Source organism: Epinephelus moara, chromosome 2 (genome assembly GCF_006386435.1).
Source record: "Epinephelus moara isolate mb chromosome 2, YSFRI_EMoa_1.0, whole genome shotgun sequence".
NCBI classification, from domain to species: domain Eukaryota; kingdom Metazoa; phylum Chordata; class Actinopteri; order Perciformes; family Serranidae; genus Epinephelus; species Epinephelus moara.
Window position 1 is genome coordinate 33,274,865 of NC_065507.1, and position 19,031 is coordinate 33,293,895.

Consider the following 19,031-nt stretch of genomic DNA (forward strand, 5'->3'; position numbering starts at 1 on the left):
GATCAACTTTAAACACAGCAGGTTATCACTGGGAATAAACTGACTCACTCACAACTGAAATAGGCTTCAAACAAATATTTGGCACATTGCGTGTGTCATGCTGTACATCTCAGATCATTTCTCCTTGATAACCTTTTCGTGAGAGATTTTATGCCCGTTTGGTCTTCTACAGACTCTGTGTATATTTTATGCTGTTTGTGAAGCCCTTCTTTCAATTGTTGTTAGCACGAAGCTATTATTCTTCAGCCCCCAACCTGTTTTTATTAAGTTGTCAGGTGTTTGTTTTTAGTTTGAATGCATACAGTGAAACTCCTCTTGACTCAGAATTTATCTGGATAAACATGCAGGGCTGGACATCAGCTAACAGTTAAAACTACACCCACAGTCCCAGCTGAACATGAAAGTTTCATGTGTCCTGATTCTAGTGTAATGTAAGAATTTTTTAAAATTTAATTAAATCAATTGGGTCGGAATCATAGACAATGAGATAAGCACACATGAGGTTAGGGGGGGTTTCCCCTGTTTAATGAGTTTTGTCCCTTGAAACCACAAGTTTTCATTCAGAAGTATATACACTGTGCATGAAGAGATACGACTGATGGGGAAAAACGTAGCTTGAATTACTCCTTCTTGTACAGGGTTAATTATTAAATAAAAGTGTAGTTGCGTTCAAGTATATATATATACAGATTTTAATTCCGCTTCTTCTTAAAGGGACAGTCCACCCCAAAATCAAAAACACATATTTTTCCTTTTACCTGTAGTGCTATTTATCAGTCTAGATTGTTTTGGTGTGAGTTGCCGAGTGTTGGAGATATCGGGGTAGAGATGTCTGCCTTCTCTTGGATATAATGGAACTATATGGCACTTGGCTTGTGGTGCTTAAAGCACCAAAAAACAAACTCAAAAGCAATATCTCTTTCCAGAAATCATGACCTGGTTACTAAAGATAATCCAAGACCTTGTTGTCAGCAGTTTCATGTAGGAACTAACAAATTTTTTTCTACCAAGCTACACCTGCGAACCATATCATGGTGCACAGGGAAGCGTGCATCTACTGTTAGCTCACTTAGCACCACTGAGCTAGCTAGCATTACAGCTCAGCTGAGGAGGATGCCATTAATGTTAACATCTCGCGCTGTCATGAACATAAGCCTCACATCTGGGAGAAGATGCACCCTTCTTTCTGCAAGATGATTTGGTTGCCAGTTGTAGTTACATAGAAAAAAAAAGTTACTACATGAAATAGTTCCATTATATTGGAGAGAAGGCAGACATCTCTACGGTCAATATCTCCAACACTTAGTAACTTACACCAAAACAATCAAGATTGTTAAATAGCACTACAGGTAAGAGGGAAAATATGCATTTGTGATTTTGCTATGAACTGCACCTTTAAGCTTCTTTCCCTGAATGCTCCTGGCTGCAGTGGGGGGATCACTGTCTTAGTACAGACCACCGCTCACCTAGAACTCCTAGATTTAAGCCCAGTGTTGGCACGTGTCAGGCTTGTTGAAGTCCTCTTGAGCAAGTCACTGAATTCTATGTGTCATCACTGGCTAAATCCTAGTTAGGGTATTTTCTCCAAGAGATAAATCAACTGTCTGTCTGTCTTTCTCTTTTAGGCTTCCACTATCTTACAGCCCATTAATCCATGAATGTACTGTACAAACTGTTTGATTGTGTGGTCTCTCCTCGATCCCTCTTGTTACATAATGGTATTCCAACTGTGATAAGCAAGCACATGCCGAGACAATGAGAAGCGTTAAATCCTGCTCTGACTTATGACATTGAAAATCAGTTAATATCTTGGAGGCTGTTGCTTGGACGGGCGTCGTGCCCCAGGTCTGGCCCAGATTAAAATCTTGGTTGGGCCTATCCACAGCACAGCAGCAACAGGCTTCCAGCTGTGCAGGAATAATAATCCCTCTGTTTTAATCTGGCTGAGCGGGAGGTGATCCAAGCCCTGACTCAGGAAGCTGTCCAAGGGCACAGAGATACACTGGGAAACAGGTCTGATGACAGTTTAATGATGAGCTATTATGAATCACCCATATGCTGTGTGCAAGACACAGGCTTAAATCTGTGCTCCTGAGAGACGAGCAGTATGGGAAACGTCCAACGTGACATCTGGTGATGGCCGCCATGAGAATCATAGGATGTTTCTGGTGGGATTTATCCATCGCTGTTGTGATTATTTGGCCTCATGTGATGTTTATGTGTGCATAAGCAGGGACGGTTCCAATTCCACTTACAACAGCACGGGTTTAAGGAAGGAAGGCCTAAATAGTGGGGATTAGTCTTCCTCTCTCTCCCTCTCTCTCTCTCTTTTACCCTATTTTCCAACATCAAATGCTCTGTCTCTCATTTAGTCCCTGTTGCTGTGATGACCACAGGCATGAGCACAGCAGGCGTTCATCGAGGCTTCCTCAGGAAATATGGTAGGCCTGCTTTGATTCCTTTATCCGTGTGCAGTTCCGTGCCTTCATTAATGGGCGACAGACTTTATTTCTTTGTCTGATCCTGTTTGTGCTCATTCTACTGTATTTACTTCAGCATTAAATGTAGGTTAATTGATGCCCTCCTCTCCAACAACTTAGCAAACAAACAATAATGATAATAATAAATAACGTATAATTTAAAATGGTACTATGCAAATATTGTCTTCTTCCCTCCGATGGCATTTTTAATAATAATAAAAATGATAATAATACACTTTGTTTATATAGTGCTTTTTTTAAAAAAAAAAAAGTTACAAGTTGTTTTATAAATTTAAAAATGTTAGACAATAATAAAAAAAATTAAAAACAGACTAAAGTCATACAACACGGCAGAAAGGACACTGATGAACACTGATGAACACTTATGAACACGTTCAGGTGAACCTCATTGGCAAGACTAGAGGCTGTACCTCTCATTTTCCCCTTATGTTTGATGAATGTCAACAAAATAAAAATAAGATTACAGTTGGTATGGCTATGTCACCTATAGGAAGATCCGAAAATCTGGATATGCAGACTGTGAATGATCAGAATTGATGTCATTATTTGGTCTTCATAGAGAGTTTTGATCTAAAATAGCCATAAATTATGGTGAAAAACAAAAAAGCTGTCCTTCAAACATAATTGAAAGCCAAAAATAAAACAAATAATTATACTTTTTAGAGAATCTCAGATCTTTTAGTTGACAAAATGACACCTTTACAGTATTTATTAGACACATTTAGACTTACTGTATTGCGTGTGTTGAACCTGTGATATTTTCTGCCCAAGGAGTGATACATTTTCTGTGTTTATTCCTCTAAGAATAGCTGTAAACTTAACAATGAGCGAAGAGGATCAACACTCCAACTCTAAAGATGAGTGATATCAATCTGAAAGTCACTTTGTGTGATATAATCGCTCCCAGATGTGTTTTTACAGAATGACGAGATGTTGGTTTTGAAAGCCAAGTCAGGCTCAGGACTCAGCCAGTGTCTCATGTCTTTGTGCTAATGTTACATCTGTTTTATATCTCCACTGATTTCATTTGATAGTGGCGTCATCCGGACTGAGGCAGAAGATACTGTGTTGTCAGCAGTTCAGATTCAATTTGTTATGATCTTTCTCTCTTAACAGTGGACTCTATTAATACTATTAAACCTTCATGTTTTATGATGTCAAATCTATAAAGGTGTTAGTAAATCAGTAGATGTGTCTGATAACAGGTAGCCCATCTAAACTCATACCTCTCTCTCTCTCTCTCTCTCTCTCTCTCTCTCTCTCTCGCACAAAATCCACCTGTTCATCTTTAATCCTCTGTATGGAGAAATAGAGCAGATCTTCTTCGTCCATCAACATGTGCTCTCCATCTATTATCAGTATTACACAATAGGCGGCTGTCTGGGACACTTACAATCTAACGGCATCGTGTGTGCTGTCCTGAAAACTCACAGTATGTTCCAAACACAGAGGCTGTTGTTTCTATGGGTTAAAGGTCCCTGTTAAGAGATACACATATTTTGCACCCTTAATGTGAAATATGTTGACTAACGGTGCACTACTGTGTATAGAGACTTGCCCTAAATGGCTGGTTTCAAGGACGAGGAGATTCAGGTATAATTATTTAAATGAAGCTTTCACACCTTCATGCTGCTCTGTGCACTGTTGTTTACTGCTTGTGGCTAGTTTAGAATTTAGGCCACACGCAATTGCATTCTGTTATAGTCAGGTTTAGAACAGCCTGTAATTTAAATGCTGTCCAGGTAAATGAAAGAACTACAGTATGAAAATTGCATTTGTAAAGCAATGTTATGCTTAATGGACATTCACACATGATTTCCTGGCCAAGAATTTCCTCTTTTGCAGTGAGTGCAAGTACTTTATTTGTGAAATGTATCCACTTTTGATTTTTGTTGGCCGAAATGTGACTATTCAGCTCTAACGTCATTTATCAAGACAGCAGTTGGCGCTGTCGTTGTTGTATTGTGTGTTTTTGATTTGTGATATTATTTGATCACAATAGTTATAAATGATTTGGTCATAATACTAAATAAAAACAAAACATCATTTAATAGAGTGCAGTCCAAAGCACAGCCTCAAAAAATTGAGTCAACACATAGACAACTAAAGAAGGACTCAAAAGTGAACTGAGCATTTCAAAATTTTAGGTTTTTCATGCTAAACAAAAATGAATGATAGCAAATAGATACAACTGAAAAATCAAACTCTTCACTGTGTTGACAGAGTCCAGGCACATGCAAAACTGGCAGGAATTTTAAAGATGATTGATCGTTTTTAGCCACGCTAGCAGCGCAGCTTTATGGATGAGAAGTTGGTCTGTTATTGGACTTCAGACTGAAATATCTCAACAACTATTGAATGGATTTCCATGACATTGGTTGTGGTTCCAGGAGGACAAATCCAAACAGTTTTAGTGATTCCCCAACTTTTCTTTATGAGTTCAAAATTAAAATGTTTCTGATTAAGCGATGCCTTCAAGCTTGTTCAGGCTGTCAAGTCGAGCTACACAGATTCATACACATGCCTCATACCTCATCCTCCATTTATCATCTCCCATTTGGCAATCTTTGTAAGCTGCAGAGCTTGCCCTCTGCCCTGTCAATACCGCTGCTGCCCTACATCAGTATTACTGCTTGCTCTTTAAGCCCCAACTCCACTGCAGCACCACACATGGGGGGGTATTTAGGTCAGGGTCTAGATGTCAAACTTTAACTATGTTCTGCTGTTGCAATAGGCCTGACCATTTCAGACATGATTTGTTTGACTGACATAGTAATAATTATCAAATACCTGCAAACATTCCCATCAGCCTAAGCTATATTTTGTGTTTTGTGCTAATTAGGCACTGCTGCCAACATAGTAGTGGACTATTAGTCCTACTTTTTTTTAACTTTTTCTGTCCAGATTTTCACCATCTATTTTCATCTACAGTATCACCATAAATCATCCAGTATAACTGCACTATTTGACTTTAACAAAAGCAAAACCAAGGAGACTAACTCTACCCCATAAACATGCCCCTCTTGTTTCTTTTATTTGCTGCAGGGGGGTTTATGTTCAAACAGTGGAAGGAGAAGTATATCGTGCTGACCCTGGAGGGAAGTTTGTTGGTGTGCCGAGATGCAGAGTCCCCTCCAGACCAGGTGGTTGCACTACAAACCAACTGTGAGATGATTGTAGAGGGACGAGAAATCCTGGACCTGCCTAAGTTGCCTCCAGGGGGCAGGAGGGACTGCTGCTTCGCCCTCATCCTGCCACAAAACAAATTCCTGCTGCTCCTCACTGACAATCCTGATGACTGCATGTGGGTCTCTCTCTCTCTCTCCCCCTCTCTCACTCACACACACACACACACACACACACACACACACACACACACACACACGAACATGTCCTTTGCCCCATTCATTATCAGATGTTAACTGCACATAGTGACACACACACATGCTGGAATTTAGGTCTCCTTTGTTCCACTTACTATCAGTCATGTTTACTACTGATGGTTAACAGATCATACTGAACTTTTTCCATTGTTGGCATAATAATCTACATGCCTGGATCTCGTTCTATGAAATGACTTGTCATTTTACCTTTTACAGTCTGTGGCTGAATTTGATCAGGAAAGTGAGAGAGGTGAGTCAGCAGTTTTGGCTCGAGTCTGGTGCTGCTGTTGCTTCATTCAGCCTTGTCCTCATGTCTTCATCCCAAAACATCACCTCCCAATCCTAAAATTGTGTTCATACACAAGTTTCTAATAATATCTGTTGGCTGTTTTAATAACATGGTGTTGCTGTTACACAGTGTATCTCTGTGACATAATAACCCTGTTTGTCTCATTTCCTAGGGTGTTATGTCACCCCTGACCATTCAGAGACGGTGCAGCATCACTCCCTGTATCACCGACAGAGACCCCCTGCCTGACTCCTCCAGTGATAAAGACCCTGGGTCCCCGAGGTTTTGTGAGGGCACCCCTCCTTTGTCTCGAGTCACTGAACGGGGAGGCTCATTCAGAGACAGAGGCCAAAACCAAGGTCAGCTGTCAGGTCAACCAGATGTAGTAACTCACAATTTCATGGGGCTCTATGCGAAATTCAGAGCGATGATTTGACTCTACACTGTTCTCAACATGGAGGTGGCTGAGCCAGCAGCTAAACAGCGCCAAACAATAGCAACAGTGCTGACAGAGCTAACAGTGTTAATAAGGGGGGAAACAGAGGATGGGCACGGTGACACCAACCAGATTTGGCTGTAACTGTCGTATGAGTGCAGTGCAGTGCGATGGTGATAAGCTGGTCAGTGGGATACACATATGCACTGACACGCACGCATGGCCAGACTGCCTTACCACAACAAACCACAGAGAAGCTCAGATTGCAACACACAGAGGTAGCTCGACTTCATTCTCTGCACGATACCGTTACTCCACCATATTTTTTACATAGCAAATAGTGGTTTGATGCTATAATATTGCTCTGAATGTTGGAGAGAGCCCATTAAAGCTGCATTATGGATCATATACTAAAGAAAACATACTTCTTATATTATATTCCATTTCAGCCAATATATCCTCCTAAATTCTACACACTGGTCCTTTAAATGTTAAAGGCAGGGGAATGACAGAAATTAATTTAGTTTAAATAAAGAGCAAAAAGGTGAAAATCTTCAAAACTTATCTACACGCATATTGTTGATATTATTTTTTCGCATTACCTCTGCAGCCAGTGTACCACGACGGCCTTTTCGCAGTGTTTCTGTGGCCCCCCCTCATCGTGTGTCTGATTGTCTTCGCCATGGCAACAGTAGCGATGCACGGGCGGTGCGGGCAGTGTGCCTGCTGATGGGAGGGGCAGCGGCCTCTTCTGCCCTGGGCTACCTCAACTCCTGCTCCCCTTCTTCTCCCCTTGCCAGCAGAGCCCCAGAGATCGCTCATGGCGCAGGGGGCTTCTCTGAGCTCCCCGCAGGAGGCTCTTTCCATGCCTGCAGCCAGGACGTAGACTCCCCTCACTTCAACAGCTTCGACTTTGAAGGAGACTCCGACTTCGACGCATTTGACTGTGGAGGATTTGCGTTTTAGTTTTGACTAGAAAGACTGAGAGAGAAACTGTTTCAAAGACCCTTTTCTTCTCATTGAAATCCCTGTGTTGGTATTCCTTTAAGATATAAGGGCATTGTAATTAATTAATCACTCATTTGTTATCTATGCGTCTAATTTATAAATTAATGAAGGTGTTCTTCCTGGCTTTACGCCCATGCTCCTCAGGTAAATCATTCATGATCTTGACTCCTCTGAACACTGTCTGTCTGTGTTGTATCAGTCTTTCCATGCCTCAGGACGGCTTGAGGTTAACTCAGTGAGCAGTGTGGAGGTTCCAGACAGCCACACTGACGTTTATGAGGACATTTTAGTCTTTTAAAGAAATACTTTACCCACAAAATGACTATTTGTATAACAGTTACTCACCCAGTGTTACCTTGAATTCATGAAGAAAACTTTGTTTCTTGCATGCCCTAAAGGTGAATGAAGAATCCAAAGATAGACGTTTAACTGCAGCAAAACGATGTCAAAACACACAACTTGTGTAGTATAATCCAAGTCTCTTTTGTGCAGTTGTATTTGGTGCCATGCCAATATTCCGACGGCCCAAAATTCCAAAGCCCCATAATCCTGAAAAAAGTCGCATCCACAGTTCTGTTTCTCAGAAAATACACACTCTCTGCAGTTAGCATTTCTCAGTTGTCCGAGCCACCAATTGTGAGTGTTTTAACCGAACCTTTCGGCATTTCACAGTAACATTTGAGAAACCGATCCCTGTCTTTTTTTACCAACCCTTTGCAGTTTCTCAGTGGTGTTTGAGCTACTGATCCCTTGTTTTTTTTTCCAAACCTTTGCAGTGTTTCCCAGTGGCATGTGAGCCACCGAACCAAGGTGTTTTTCATCAACCCTTCCCTGCTTTTACAGTGACTTGTGCCGCCACACGTGGGTGTTTTAAGCCAAAACATGATCATTTTCCAACCATAACCAAGTGTTTTTTGTGCTTAAACCTGACCACACATTCACCACAGTATTGTTGAAAAAATGTAAGGTAGTCATGGTTTACAGAAACTTACAATGCAAACATTGCTTCTGGCGATTGAGTTGTCCAACTGCAGGGAGTGTGTATTTTCAGAGAAAAGGGACTTGGGAGCAATGGGCAATTGCTTTTGGGATAACAGGCTGTAAGAGAAATGGCCAAACAGAATTTTGTGGCCATTTTCTGGCCATTTCTGCCATTTTGTGGGGCAGTTGTGTTTCTCTGCCGTTTGTCTCATCAGTGTTCATTTAATAATTTTTTTTTTTAAGGTTTGACCTCTGTGAATATTTATCCGTATTCTTGGCACTTTGCTTGGTTCCTTTTGCCCTGCTTTTAGAAACCGCCCCCATTACCCACCATCTGCACAAACCAGTATCTCACATGAAATGCAGTCCAAAGGCGAACTCTAAATAAATCCTGCTGTCACCATGACCGTGCGTCTTTCTCTCTACATCCATCTGCTGTTTGCTGGCTGGCATGGAGCCGCAGTGCAGACAGCAGGCCAAGGGTTGGAGAGGAGGGATGATGGAGCAGATTTGCACAAGAGGGGGATATGCAGAGCCTGAACGGCCATGTGTGCTTATGTGGGATTTTGTCGAACAGTAAAAAAAATAATCTCATGGGTTTATAGCTCATGTGTTGGATTTGGAGTTGTGTACAAGCTTGTGTGCGCTCTCAGTTTTTACACTCGAATGGGCTTCATGTGCGGCGATGAACATCCAGAAAAGCCTTCTTTTGTCACATACAAGAAGGACTCGACTGACACAGTGATCATGATGCCATAAATGAAGAGAAATTGTTATTTTACACACAGATAAATATAAATCATCAACATCCTGGAGAATACTTCCCTTCAAAATATAAATATAACTGCTTAGAAGTAGTTTTTGATAATCTTTAGTTTATCTTGCCACACATATCACTATGTTTATCATATCATGAATGTTGTGCAATACATCAAAGCCTTGTTGCTTAATATTGGCATGACTGCCAACCAGGCCAAACAGCCTCTGAAAGGAACAAGTTGTGTGGGCTGGTAATTATAGTTAAATATACAGTAGATACAAATGTGTTTGACAACATGCACTACTAAGGCACAGGTTCAAGTAAATGGTGTTGGTGTTGCAAATCGAGTTTTAAGAGTTTTTTTTCCCATGTACCTACCAACTTTCTGTTAAATATGAACAACAAACACTTTAAACACAAAACTAGAGACTGGCAGAAAGTAATTCAGTATGAGAGACCAACGAGGAGACGACGAGAATACAAAGTGCAGAGAATGTTATGGGATTTTCAATTAACTGTGATGTTGGCAGTGCTGGTCTTAGCTTTGCTGTGGCTATTTAGCATCACACACACATATAAAATCTGTCAAAGTTTGGCAATTAATCAATTTAATTCTTTTAGTTTGTATAATCGTGAATGTTGCAGTCTGATAAATCACGTCTTGGTCAAGCTCAGTGAAATTTAGAGGCCTGTGATGATACTGTAGCTGGGCTGGCAGTGGATCATTATTCAGTCAAGGAGCCCCTGGTGGAGCAGGCAGGTAACTTCAGTGGCAGAGTGCAAATACAGACTTAACTCAAAGTTACCAAGAACAAACAAAGGGTGCGTTCAAATCTCTTATCAATGAAAACAGTGATTCCTTTACAGTGTCTTGCATGTTGCTTTTTGAGTGTCAACCCAATTGGCAGAATAAAATGTTGGCCTTGTATGTCTCTGCAAACCAGTGTTTTATGTTTTTCAGGTTCTATCTTCTATTTGCTGCTGCTCTGTTGGCCTGGCCACTATGTAAATTAACAAAACATCATTTTTCTCCATATTTCATATTGTTAGGTTTGGGCATCAGTAATGGACATTAAACACTGACAACACTCAAAGATTATGGGATGGATACAACAGGACAGGAGAGTGAATGTAGAAGATTTAACACAGTCAAAGGTGTGTTTTCACATTTAACAACCTAAACGGAACCAAACAAAACAGTATCTTTGGCAACACACACAATAGATGCTAAGAGGAGCAGCCAGACAAAAAGAAGATCAGAATTTTGAGCAAATCAGAATTTACAGATTAATTTACAGAATAAACAAGATGAATAATAGTGTGAAAGCTTTGTGGGACTGGTTGCCGCATTTATCTCTTTCTCTTCAGCCACATCCTTTAATCCTCACCTCTTTCTAACGACACACAAAATAAACATAGAATATGTTACATAACTGTTTAACATGCTGACGCTCAACTCATAGGTTTCATTTACTAAGATACATCACACAGTATGTTATGCTGAATTACACTTTTATTTGAGTGCAGCGTGAAGGGTAATTTAGGCTAATAAAAAAGATTATTTCAGTAATGAGTATCTGCACTTTGCCACTGTATGTATGTGGCTGCTGTTATGATTTTGTGCTGTGTTTTTTATTGTCACTGGCAATGAGCCTCAGAGTTTATTGTTTTTAGACCACAGTGATTGTAACTACTAGTGTGCAGATACATGTTGTATTTCTTCTGTTCACATTACTTCAATCAATCTTTTGGTGAAAACAAAGATCAACAGGGGCCCATCTGCTAGTTTTTGTCCCCCAAGCATGTTATTCCAGTCATGACTACTGGCCTCCTGTTGACAGTACAGGTTCAACCCAAACCACAGACACATTACATTTGCATGTTTTTATGTGGCGCATATTGAAACTTTACATTTCCACAACCCTGTGGTTAACATGTGGCTATGTTCTGCCACATAAACCACTTGGTTATGGGTAGGAAAAGATAATGTTTTGGCTTAAAATACCCAGTTTTGGGGGCACAATCCTTGGCAGGAAATGCGGCAATGTTACAGGAGAAAAAAAGCACTTTTCTTGGTACTATCCCAGCTGGAAAAACAGCAAGGGGTTGCTACAAAACACCCATGTTTGGGGGCTAAAAAGCAGCTGTAAAAAGAGGCATGGCTTGCTGAAAAAAACACTCACCTCTGGGGGCTAAAAAGCTGCAGGAAAAACAGCGACATGTCCCTAAAAAACACTCACGTTTAGTGCCTAAAAAGCCATTGGAAACACATCAATGGTTCGCTAAAAAAATAACCACTTTTCATGGCCCTATCCCTGCTGGAAAAACAGTGACAGGTCACCAAAAATCATCCATTATTGGGGGCTGCAGCAATTACAGAACAACAAGTTTTGTTGTTTGTTGGTATGGAACAGTGGTCTGCAGCTTGGCAGCCATCTCGCCTTGGTGTCACACCATCCACCATCCCCTCCACCTCCTGATGACAAAATCAGCTCATATACTATGTCCCTTTAGAAATGTTGATATGATACATATGAAATGTGCAAATATTAATGTATTCATGATTTGCAGAAGTGTACAATATCATTTTCTTCAGGCGACTGGGCTGCAGGTTTCAGCATGATAAAAATACTCCAAAGTTAATGATTTTCTGTTTTTTTTAAATGAACTTTGAAACATTTAGTAAAAGAAGTGCTGAAAGTGCATGTTCATTCCTGTCAGTTGGAGAGAAGAAGTGAATGACATGACAAATGAGATATTTGCTTTGACAGCCTCGCTTCACACTGGCTTTTAGTCAATGAAAACAATAATCAGGTGAAGGTGAACTGAGATAAACTGTTTAGTCACATGGTTCACCTGTGGCCTAATGCAGTGCTCCTGCCAACAACCTGTTACACATAAACATATTCAGATATAAACACCACTCACAGGATAAAAGCGGGTAGAGATCTGTTGACCAGCTCAGAGTCAAGATTCCAAGGTGTAAAGAGCATGATGGAGTTTTCTGCATCAGTGATTTTGGCAGGGCTCATTTTAGCTCTGCTGTGGTTGTTTAGTGTCAAGAACAGTAGGAAGCATCGTTTGCCTCCAGGACCCTTTGCACTTCCTCTCATAGGAAACCTGCCACAGCTGCAGAAAAATGCACCTTTTAAAAGCTTCATCAAGGTAAGAATTTATTTTGCACTATTCACACTGATTGAGGGCTGTATAATAATGTACTCTGTCATTTGAGAAGAATATTCTCCTCTTTAATCAGTCGAACAGAATTAGATTTTGATTTGCACGTTTACTTTTGCACAGATCACATTTGCATCACAATGTTTCCTAATAAATCATGTCTTTGTAGCTCAGTGAAACCTACGGCCCTGTGATGACATTGCACCTGGGCTGGCAGCGGACAGTTGTATTGGTGGGATATGACGCAGTGAAGGAGGCTCTGGTGGACCAAGCAGACGACTTCACAGGCAGAGGACCACTGCCATTTCTGCTCAAGGCTACCAAGGGCTACGGTAACACAAGACACTTGAAAATCTGTCACCTCTGTCAAGGAATCAGTGATTTTCAATTTTTATCTTGCCTGCATGTCTCTGTATCTACATGACAAACAAGCACACATTTCCTTTTGTCAGGTTTGGGGATCAGTAATGGAGAGCGTTGGCGGCAGCTGCGACGTTTCACTTTGACCACGTTGAGAGACTTTGGGATGGGACGCAAGGGGATGGAAGAGTGGATCCAAGAGGAGAGCAAACACATGAGGGCCCGCATAGATACATTCAAAGGTGTGTTTTCAGTTGTGCAAGAGCACATATTTCACACAGGGTTGATGTGAAAGGGGATTATTACATAATCTGTCAAGTTACATTTACTTTGGACTGTGCTGAGTCACAGCTTAAGTCCTGTTCCAGTACAGCACAATGAAATATGACCAACAAGAAATTCAGCATTACATCTGGGATTTGAGATACGCTGAAAGCAAGGGGCGTAGGCTTTGTTTCAACACTGATTGTGGGGGGCAAATTTCCTGCATTCTGTTGAATTTATATGCACCAATTTGTGCCTTTTCTGCATGAATGTATGGGGTAAATTAGTCTTGGGTAGTTTCAAGGTATTATGACATACCAAGGTATTTAGAAATCCTGAATGTATGATTTTCAGTACCACCAAAAATATACTCACTCCTCTTTCTATTAAACCGATATGGCTGTACCCCAATGCTGTATTGGGGTAATGTGGGGTAGTGCACAACACGCGCCACCAGAGGTCAGTCTCTACTGGTGGAATGGGCAACTGAGCCAAAAAACATGCCAACTGCCAGGGTGTGGGGAAAATGTTAGAGGACTACTGTTTGGGAGTATTGCCACATATAACTTTATCTTGTGATGACGTCCTCTGAGCTTATTCCCTATCTGTTTATTATTCTATGGGCCATAAGTATTTGGACTCAGCTAAATGTGTCTAAGTAGGCTATTGCATATAAGAAACACAGCACTGTAGGATAGACAATGAGATACATACTTCAGTGACTTGATCAGCAGCAACTCAGCGTTTACACACATACTAGCTACTACAGTATATACACATGTGAAATGTCAGGAAAGTGTTAAGGTATAAAAAATAGATACTGCCCAAGCCTAGAGTAAATATATTTAATTTTGTCAAAATAAAAGTCCTTTGTTGCTTACATTAATTTATTAGGGTGACAAATGCATGTTCTAAATATTGAGGGTGACAAGTCCCCTGCATCCCACCTGAAATATATTCCTATGCAAAAACACCTTATCAGTCATAAACACCTCTAGCAAAAATTTAATTATTGTCTGTATTAATATGTGTGACTGCACAAGACATACTGTAGGTCTAAAGTTGACAACTGCAAAGAGAGTGTGGAAGCTTTGTTAGATTGCTCGGTGTGTTTATATCTGTTGCTTCAGCTGCCCTCTTTTATCCTTATCTCTGTCTGATGGCAGTTTGTCCAAAGTAAACACAGAATGTTACATAACCTGCTAAAACACTGGAGTTTCACTCACAGCCTTGATTTACCAAATAGGACATTTTAAACTGCATTTATATTTGAACAAATAAGTGGTAAATCGTCTCACTGGATGCGATCAATTTTATCAGTGTGAATTTAAATAGTACTCTTATTGAATGCTTTTACCTTTTTTATTGACCGTAAAAGATTATGATTGAAAAAACTGTCTAAATAAACATATGGATGGCAGGTAAAGTGTGTTCTCAGTGGATTTTTGTCACTCACATAATTTTTTCCCCTTCTGATTAATATGTTTTCCTCTTCTCCTACAGGTACACCATTTGACCCCACGTTCTTGTTGAGCCGCACTGTGTCCAATGTGATCTGCTGCCTGGTGTTTGGTGAACGCTTCAGTTTTGAAGACAAGAGCTTCCTACACCTCCTCAACATCATATCTGAGATTTTAAAGTTCAACAGCAGCTTCAAGGGTCAGGTAAGGAGGTGGGAGGCTGACGGTCCTCCAAATACAGATCAGTGTTTATTTAAGTCTGGTTTTCATATGGCTTCCTTATATCATATGCCGTATTTTCATTGAGAGACAGAGCTGCAGTGTGCTGTGTGCTTCCCACCCACAGATGTACAACATCTTTCCCTGGCTCCTAGAGCATCTGCCTGGCAACCAGCATACTGCTTTTGCCCAGGTTGATGAGGTGAGAGAGTTTATCAAAATGAAGATCCAAGAGCACAAACAGACACTGGACCCCAGCTCCCCGCGGGACTATATTGACTGCTTTCTCATCCGAATGAATCAGGTTGGACAAAACTTCATTTGTTTTGTTTAGGGAACCTGAGACCATAACTTTCACCTTGCAGTTTCACCTGTTCATTAAAGTTACCACTTAACATTTCCTCAGGTGCTAACGATGGTTTCCTTTATGTAGCTGTGGCAGTTCTAAATTCTGGAATAAAATTATTTAATTATTCAAATGTTGCTGACATCAGACAGAACTGTTGACTCCTTTGTCCTCTCAGGAAAAGGACATTCCCACAACTGAATTCAACTATGACAACTTGGTCGCTACAGTGATGAATCTCTTCCTGGCAGGAACAGAAACCACCAGCTCCACCATCAGATATGCCCTCAGTGTGCTGGTCAAATACCCCAACATACAGGGTAGGTCCCCTGACCTGACACAGTGATCTGATTTTGACCAGTTCTATTATGGTTGAGACCTGAATAATCCTAACCTTTTGTGGGGTCCCATGTTCGGGAAGCAAATTTGCGTTTCTTAGGTTGGTGAAGGCATGACCTGCCCCACTCTTCCGCTGATTGGCTTCATAGCAATGTTGGTTAGGTTTAGTCAAGAGGACTGAGACTGGTTAGGGTTGGGTTAAATTGAAAGAGAAACAGGGCGGCACGGTGGTGTGGTGGTTAGCACTGTCGCCTCACAGCAAGAGGGTTCCTGGTTCGATGTCGGGTGCGGAAGCCCTTCTGTGCAGAGTTTGCATGATCTCCCCGTGTCAGCGTGGGTTTTCTCCAGGTACTCCGGCTTCCTCCCACAGTCCAAAGACATGTTGGTTGGGGATAGGTTAATTGGTGACTCTAATGGGGCTAACTCTGTCCATAGGTGTGAATGGTTGTCTGTCTCTATGTGTCAGCCCTGCGATAGTCTGGCGACCTGTCCAGGGTGTACCCTGCCTCTCAATGTCAGCTGGCTTCAGTCCCCCCAGGACCCTCAAGAGGATAAGCGGTTAGAAAATGGATGGATGTGACTTTGCATTTACAAGGAAATTAACTTGATGATTTGATGCTTAACATTAAACACAGTGCAAAAATATGAAGACATAAAAAAAATAGACTGAAATTAAGAAAATGTAGAATAGAAGATGAGAAAAAATAAATGTAAATATAAGAATACGTAAATATAATATATAAGTTATTCTGTTTTTAAAGTGTACACATGAACATGAATATGCAATTTATTGTCCGGGGGTTGTTAGAGCTAACCGTGTAATTGGGGTAAAGAAAAAAATAAAAAATAAATAAATAAATAAATAATAAAAAATATATATATATATATATATATATATATATATATATATATATATGTGCAAGAGTAGTAATGGTAATGATGATGGTAGAATGTACATTAATGTAACGCATAATGTGAGGAGTGTGTCTGCAGAATGTCAAGAATGTCAGGGTAGGCCAGTCAGAGGCAGAGTGAGGCAGAGTAGGGTGGTCATGTCTTTGCTATCCTGGGAAAGGCACATTTGCATCTGTGAATGTGCCGTTATATTAAAAATCGAAAATTAAATTTAAAAAAAGGAAAAAAAAAGAACTGAATAATCCTCTACCTGCCTAATAACATGTTTTGTCGTCCTGTACAGAGAAAATGCAGCAGGAGATTGACACTGTGATCACAAAAGGCCTTTGCCCAAGCATGGAGAACAGGAAGTCCCTCCCTTTCACAGATGCTGTCATCCACGAGGTGCAGCGTTTTCTGGACATTGTTCCTTTCAGCCTCCCTCACTACACACTCCACGACATCTCTTTCAGAGGTTACACAATCCCCAAGGTAATGTTGATCTCAAAAGTATCATATTTATGAGATAAAAGATGGAGTATTACACTAACATCATATCTAACACCTCAATAGGACACTGTGATTATTCCCTTGTTGCACTCTGTGCTTAAAGAGGAAAAGCAATGGGCGACTCCCTGGTCCTTTAACCCCGAGCACTTCTTGGACCAAAATGGCAACTTCAAGAAAAATCCTGCTTTCCTGCCATTTGCTGCAGGTAAAACACCGTCCTCAGTTTGTACATCATCAGTTAACGTGAATATTTACAAACCTCATGCTAATATGTGTTTTATTTGGTAGTCCTGTTTGTGCATGTGGTTTGTCCATGACTGATGGGTCATTGTATATGTCTTACTCATTGCCCCTCTTCAATCACAAGCAATATATTTTTTTTTTATTTACAGTGTTGTGTTTGTCATTGTGTCTCTCCACAGGGAAGAGAGCCTGTGTTGGCGAGTCTCTGGCTCGTATGGAGCTTTTTATCTTCCTGGTGTCACTGCTGCAGAATTTCACCCTTTCCTGCACCGAAGGCCCCGACAGTATTAACCTCATTCCTGAGTACAGCGGCTTTGCCAATTTACCTCGCAGGTACCAGATCATTGCCACACCACGGTGAGAAGAGGCGAAACACTCAGACTCCTTCTATCGTCGCTTAAAGCATTCTGAGTCACTCACAAGGACACGTTTATAACACACATTGCTTCATTTTGACACAGCAGTGTTTGTGTACAGTTGCTGTTTGCTGATACCTGGCTGATAACACAGGGAGTCTCATCAAACTCAAAATTTAAGAAACAGTTTATCTCCAGGCATAATTATAAATTGTCCTATCTTTTGCTTTGGTTGTCTTTTTCCATATATTTTTCGTTTTGTATATATTTGTATGAATCAATTCTTGGTTCCTGTGTTAATTGTGAACATGTTTTCTTTATAACAAGAAATTCTATTCTTTTTAACAAAAATATATTTTAAATAATATTGAGTTTGATTGGAAGAAGAGCTGCCCACTTGTGAAAATTAAAATGTTGAAAAACACTTGAAAATAAATCATTTCAGACTCTTTTTATTTGACAAATGTCATTTCATATCTTTGACCTATATATTTATAAGTCTAAGTTTGGTGGGAAATTGTAATAGTGACTGTTAATACCAAGGTCTTCAATCATCAAATGAATTGTCACTGTAAAAGCTCTCTATTTCAATATTCTAATTTTAGCAAAAGGATACTCAACAACTGCATTTCAAGAAAATGTCCCTAATTGAGACAAATATTTCATCCTTTAATATGATATTAACTGTTAGCATTATAGCATAGATTGTGAATGACTGAGTATTTTTCTCATTTCTTCTCGATTGCTTTCACTGGGAGTATGTATTTGCACCCAGACGAAAATAGTCACACTGCAGGTATTCGGCTATTTACACCCCTCCCTATGATGTGTTACTATGGATCCCACTGCGTTAAGTGATGGGCTACAGTAGTATTCATCACACTGACGCTTCAAGGACGAGAGCCGTTAGGATTAGGGCAGTGGTAAGTGGTAAATTTACGAGAGAAAAAAATCACAAATGTACTGCCAGAAAATCAAGTGACGTAGTCAGTNGCAAACAATGTTACATCCTCACGGTCGGACATAAAGTCATAACGTTAACAAATAGTGGCGGGGCTTTTACTCACCACAACTGCAGAGGCTCCCAGCTTCATTTGAAACAAACTACATTATAGATGGTCCGTTATTTATTAATCCCTCTGTGTGTTTATATATTTTTACTTTTTATACGCTCTGTTGTCTTTGTAAAGTTAACATATCGCACGGTCATTTCAAACTCAACACTTGTTTCATATTAAAAGCCCCTTATAACCTCGGCATAATCTGAGGGGACCCCTCCATAATTGACCCGATCAAACAAAATGGGGGCGCTAGAGAGCTAATTTCTTATCTAGGCCTAACCGAGAGAGCAAGGAAGACATGTAGCAAAGAACGAAGGGCGGATTCCAACCCCCACTGCTGCAACAAGGGCTAGCCGCACCTTTCCCATGTGAACTACCAGTGCGCCCCACTTTTAAGTCAATACAACATATAATCACTTTAAAGGAATAGTGCACCCAAAAATG

The 19,031-nt window shown here is 40.5% G+C and overlaps 2 protein-coding genes across 2 annotated transcripts; both read left to right on the forward strand.

Annotated features, from left to right (window-relative positions):
* Nucleotides 1–2,376: 2,376 nt before the first annotated feature.
* On the forward strand, nucleotides 2,377–10,250 carry si:ch1073-83n3.2 (uncharacterized). The gene is made up of 5 exons (XM_050069775.1): nucleotides 2,377–2,441; nucleotides 5,547–5,805; nucleotides 6,101–6,134; nucleotides 6,346–6,532; nucleotides 7,220–10,250. Exons 1-5 carry the CDS (start codon nucleotides 2,387–2,389, stop codon nucleotides 7,573–7,575), a joined length of 891 nt encoding a protein of 296 aa, XP_049925732.1. The 5' UTR covers nucleotides 2,377–2,386; the 3' UTR covers nucleotides 7,576–10,250.
* A 2,042-nt stretch (nucleotides 10,251–12,292) lies between these two features.
* On the forward strand, nucleotides 12,293–17,977 carry LOC126383044 (cytochrome P450 2G1-like). Its single transcript, XM_050033423.1, has 9 exons — nucleotides 12,293–12,523; nucleotides 12,705–12,867; nucleotides 12,988–13,137; nucleotides 14,663–14,823; nucleotides 14,966–15,142; nucleotides 15,363–15,504; nucleotides 16,722–16,909; nucleotides 16,991–17,132; nucleotides 17,350–17,977. Exons 1-9 carry the CDS (start codon nucleotides 12,350–12,352, stop codon nucleotides 17,529–17,531), a joined length of 1,479 nt encoding a protein of 492 aa, XP_049889380.1. The 5' UTR covers nucleotides 12,293–12,349; the 3' UTR covers nucleotides 17,532–17,977.
* Nucleotides 17,978–19,031: the final 1,054 nt, after the last annotated feature.

Bases quoted from the DNA above. Each gene is read 5' to 3' on its own strand.
- si:ch1073-83n3.2 (XM_050069775.1), top strand. From the start codon at position 2,387: ATGACCACAGGCATGAGCACAGCAGGCGTTCATCGAGGCTTCCTCAGG. The intron at 6,135-6,345 runs GTGAGTCAGCAG...CTCATTTCCTAG, and splicing joins TGATCAGGAAAGTGAGAGAG to GGTGTTATGTCACCCCTGAC. The intron at 6,533-7,219 runs GTCAGCTGTCAG...TTACCTCTGCAG, and splicing joins AGACAGAGGCCAAAACCAAG to CCAGTGTACCACGACGGCCT.
- LOC126383044 (XM_050033423.1), top strand. From the start codon at position 12,350: ATGATGGAGTTTTCTGCATCAGTGATTTTGGCAGGGCTCATTTTAGCT. The intron at 12,524-12,704 runs GTAAGAATTTAT...ATGTCTTTGTAG, and splicing joins CTTTTAAAAGCTTCATCAAG to CTCAGTGAAACCTACGGCCC. The intron at 16,910-16,990 runs GTAATGTTGATC...ACACCTCAATAG, and splicing joins GAGGTTACACAATCCCCAAG to GACACTGTGATTATTCCCTT.